Source organism: Triticum dicoccoides, chromosome 5A (assembly GCF_002162155.2).
Source record: "Triticum dicoccoides isolate Atlit2015 ecotype Zavitan chromosome 5A, WEW_v2.0, whole genome shotgun sequence".
Lineage (NCBI taxonomy): Eukaryota > Viridiplantae > Streptophyta > Magnoliopsida > Poales > Poaceae > Triticum > Triticum dicoccoides.
The window spans coordinates 590,623,769-590,627,933 of NC_041388.1; the positions used below are offsets into that span (position 1 = coordinate 590,623,769).

The 4,165-nt window shown below is 46.2% G+C and overlaps 1 protein-coding gene across 1 annotated transcript; it reads right to left on the bottom strand.

Moving 5' to 3' along the window:
- Positions 1-1,395: 1,395 nt before the first annotated feature.
- LOC119297991 (dirigent protein 22-like) lies at positions 1,396-2,338 on the bottom strand. The gene has a single exon (XM_037575550.1). It carries the CDS (start codon positions 2,256-2,258, stop codon positions 1,728-1,730), a length of 531 nt encoding a protein of 176 aa, XP_037431447.1. The 5' UTR covers positions 2,259-2,338; the 3' UTR covers positions 1,396-1,727.
- Between the last annotated feature and the right edge of the window lie 1,827 nt (positions 2,339-4,165).

A 4,165-nucleotide genomic window follows, 5' to 3' on the forward strand; every position in this document is an offset into this window, starting at 1 on the left:
TAGATTGTATGCACTGAGAGTGGAAGAACTGTCCATTTGCTTGGCAGGACCAGTACAAGGGGCATGTCAAAGTGTGCACTGTCATATTAGAAGCGGTGGCTTCACATGATCTTTGGATATGACATTCTTTCTTCGGCATGGCAGGTTCTCACAATGATATCAACGTGCTGCAGCGTTCTCCAGTCTTCGCAAGGCTTGCAGAAGGCCACTCTCCACCTGTCAACTTTGAGATCAACGGCCATCAGTACAACAAGGGATACTATCTAGCTGATGGTATATATCCTCAGTGGTCAACTTTTGTGAAGATAATCTCGAACCCCCAAGGTGAGAAGAGAAAGAGATTTGCCGAAATGTAAGAGAGTACTAGAAAGGATGTGAAATGTGTTTTTGGTGTGCTTCAATTCTGACGGGGTATCGTGCGAAATCCTGGACTGTCATGGGATGAAGGGAAGCATTGAGACGTGATGACTGCTTGTGTAATCATGCACAACATGATCGTCGAGGACAAGCACGATGACAATATCTTCGACCAAGGATTTGATTATCAAGGTGAAAAAATTAAGCCCTGCACCAAGAACCGGCCATGTTTGAACAGTTTGTCCAATTTCATCGTGAGCTGCGTGATTGGCACACTCATTTGGATCTTCAAAATGACTTGGTTGAGCACGCGTGGGATCACATTGGCAACCAATAAATGTATTGATTCATTTTATGTTCATTCACAACAATTTCAACTTGATTGTAAAACTATTTTATTAGAGACAATTTCGATTGGGATATAAAATTATTTTTATTTTTAGAAAATTAATATTTGAACGTGCAAATTTGTTTTGATATGAAAATATGGGCATTTTGACCCTGGCAGACAGGATGGAGCAAACGATTGCGGCCGCGCGCTGAACGCACGGCCATCACATCCCAGAACAGGCCCGGACATGACTCCATCACTCTACCCAAAACGGACCGATTTCGGGCAAAGCGGACATTCGTTTGGGGTCGCGCGATGGAGTTGGCCTAAGTCGTTGGCTCATTGAAGTGTGTCTCTAATGTTTTTGCTGTTTCGATTTGAAATGAATGGCTAGATGTTAGGACGAGCTTGGTCGTCACTATCTTTTTTATCACTTGCGGTCGTTAGTCATCGGTCTTCTTGTGTTTAGCGGGAATGCAGTTCTCGGTCTTCAATTTGAAACCGACTAAGACAAAAAGGAATATTCACCAGATTGTATTTCATTCCAAAATTGAAATGTTTATCAACTCCGGGTATTACTCTGAATAAATCATCGCCGTACAACGCATATAGTACATACCCTCGAGATAATAAATAAGGTAGCGGTAAAATCAGGAAATCATATGTAGGAACAACAAGCTTAGAGGGTGCTTGGATACGTTTAAAAGTAGTGGGAATAAAATATGATAGCCTCACCCATATTTGAATCCAAATACTAAAAATGCTAAAATTAAGTTAATGAGCATTTATTATCCTCCAAACCCTCCAATCCAGAACTCGCCTGTGTTAAAGGAGAGGAGTTAAATGAGTAGAGAAAGTACTAATCCACATTTTAATAGGGATACCCGGACTAATTTTTTTTAGTCTTAAGACTAATTTTAGCCCCTCTTTAATCAGGGTGCTTGGAACTTTAGCCTTTTAAAGAGACTATTTTTAGTCAGACTAAAATAAGTTCTTTGGATCCAAGAACCCTTTTATTATTAGTTCAGCTGATAATGCATCAGTCGTGGCGGAGATGGATCTTGTACTCGACGGTGGCGTCGCCGGTCTTGGCGTCGAACCAGTGGGTCCGCAACTGGCAGTAGCCGCGCGCGAAGCGGAAGACGCCGGTGCCGCCGACGACGGGCATCTCCCTGACGGCCCGGTCCGCCTGGTTGGGCCCGATGATGGCGATGCTGCTCCCGTTGTAGGCGCCGTCGACGAAGACGAAGTTCATGGCCATGAGCAGCGACAGGCTGTCCTTGCCGGCGCTGATGTACATGCCCTGCGCGCGGCCGAGGAGCCTCGACGTCAGGTTGGGCCCCTCGGTGAGCGGGTCGTCGATGACAAGCACGGTGCCGAAGCCGGTGGCAGAGGTGTTGGAGGACGGCGCCTGCGCCACCTGCACCACCCTCGCGTTCGGCCCGCCGCTCACCACGTCGTGCCAGTACACCCGCAGCCGGGTCTCCTTCTCGGCCGCCGACGCCGGCGCCGCTGCGGCCGCGAGGAGCAGGAGCGCGGCCAGGCAGGAGAGAGCGGTGCTGCTCGCCATTGGGATCAGCTAGCTAGTAAGCTAGGAATGGATGTTGGTGATCTGATGCGATGCGATTGCTTAGCTCTTCCTGAGGAGCTCTGGTTTGTGCTGCTTGCTCTCCAATGGTGCGGAGATGGGTCTATTTAAGGGCAAGTTGTGACAGTGTCTGGCCGTGTGTTCGGTTTATCTTCTATGCGTGTGCGAGATGTAGTAGTTGATCTTACAAGTCATCGTGGACTTCGTCGGCTGTGACTTGGAATAAGAAGCTGTGCGCAGTAGGTGAAGGTATGACTGAATTAACACGCTATAGTTGGGTGGTGCAGGCTGCACTTTCCATGCATCCACACATACACGCTCGTCCTCCTTCAAATTTGGAAAACGGGGTGCTCTAGAAGGTTGACGCGGGGACTCGATCGTGCCGGCTACCAACAATATAGGGGTCCGGCCATTGACCATGGTTTTTTAAGCCGATTGACTGGTAAAAACCTAAACCCGCAGCTCCAATTTCTTTAACTATGCATGTGATTGGCACATACAAAGTACGTAGCGTTGTTGTTGTTGACACCAGATTTAGCACCGAAGAAAATATTTTTAAAATGACCTTAAATGAAGAAGTGCTCCACATGAAAAAGTTACATATCATCGAAACGAGAAGCTTTGATGTTTGGGTCATTGCCATCCGACCTCATCTCGGAGTACAAAGTTGTACTCGAAGAACTAAGATTTTATATTCGGTACTATTTGGCCAATTACTCCTTAAAGATAGTCTATACGGAAAAGTATTCTACACGGATTGTCTTTGTCTCATCGAGCCAATCGTTCTTTATATTTGAGTCATCTTAATCCCAGATCATATGCAGAAGTTCAGCACAATGCGGCCCAACCGTGAGCAAAAAATGACGCCTGGCACCAGACACCCATATGACTGATGTCTGATAGGGAACGTGATATCACCTCTTTTGCGTGAGCTATTCGGCCCTCAAGATGGCCTTGAATTGAAAAACATCCAACACGAAGTTGTTTGCCTCGTTGAAGCGAATAAATTTCCATTTGGGCTCATTTACATCTAAGGTCGTATTTGGCCTGTAGAACCAAAAGACGGAAATGCAGTCTCAGCCATACCTAAATCCAAATTAGGTTAATTTTAGAAGGATTTGGATGAGATTTGTAGTCCTTTTTTTGTACGGGAAGTCCGACCGCCTCATAAATAGATGGGAGGTGACGGTCGATTGAACAACACACAATGAATCAAGCCATCCACCACTTTTTACCTTTACCTTTTTTCCTTGAACCTAATTCTTCTTCTCGTTTTTCGTTTGCAGGGCGGCGATCCATGAGGCCCTAGAGGCGACCAGGTTGACCTAGGGCGGCCCATAGCCGCCACGCGTCCTGACAGGGTCCCTCCTGGGCGAGCAGGGCTTCGGGTCTACAAAATCGTCCACTGAATTGCTTGCGTACCACGCTTCCAGGCGTGTCTCTTTCGACGTGAGCTGCGGTGCACCGCCCCTGATGTTGAGGGTCCACGGCCATGTGTTCATGTGTTCATGTGCGAACACACTTTTTAGTTACTCCGTTGGGGACAAAGCTTCAAACGACCTCCATCCCACATTCTTGCTATGAAGAGATCGCCATCAAGGGTTTGTAATCTACAAAGATAATATTAATACCCCAATCCTCTTGTGTAGATGCAAATAATTCATATGATGTTACGATCATTGTATGCTCTATTGGCCAGCCCTTGATTTTTCAATCATGCATCTAATTACATGCAATGGCCGATTCAAAGTAATTTGCATGCTTCAACTTCTTATGATACTAGCAATATGCATCATATGCATTCCAACTCTCATGCATGCATCGGCAACCCCACAAATTCATATGCTGACGAACAACATGATGAGTTTGGCTAATAAATTTGAAACAAC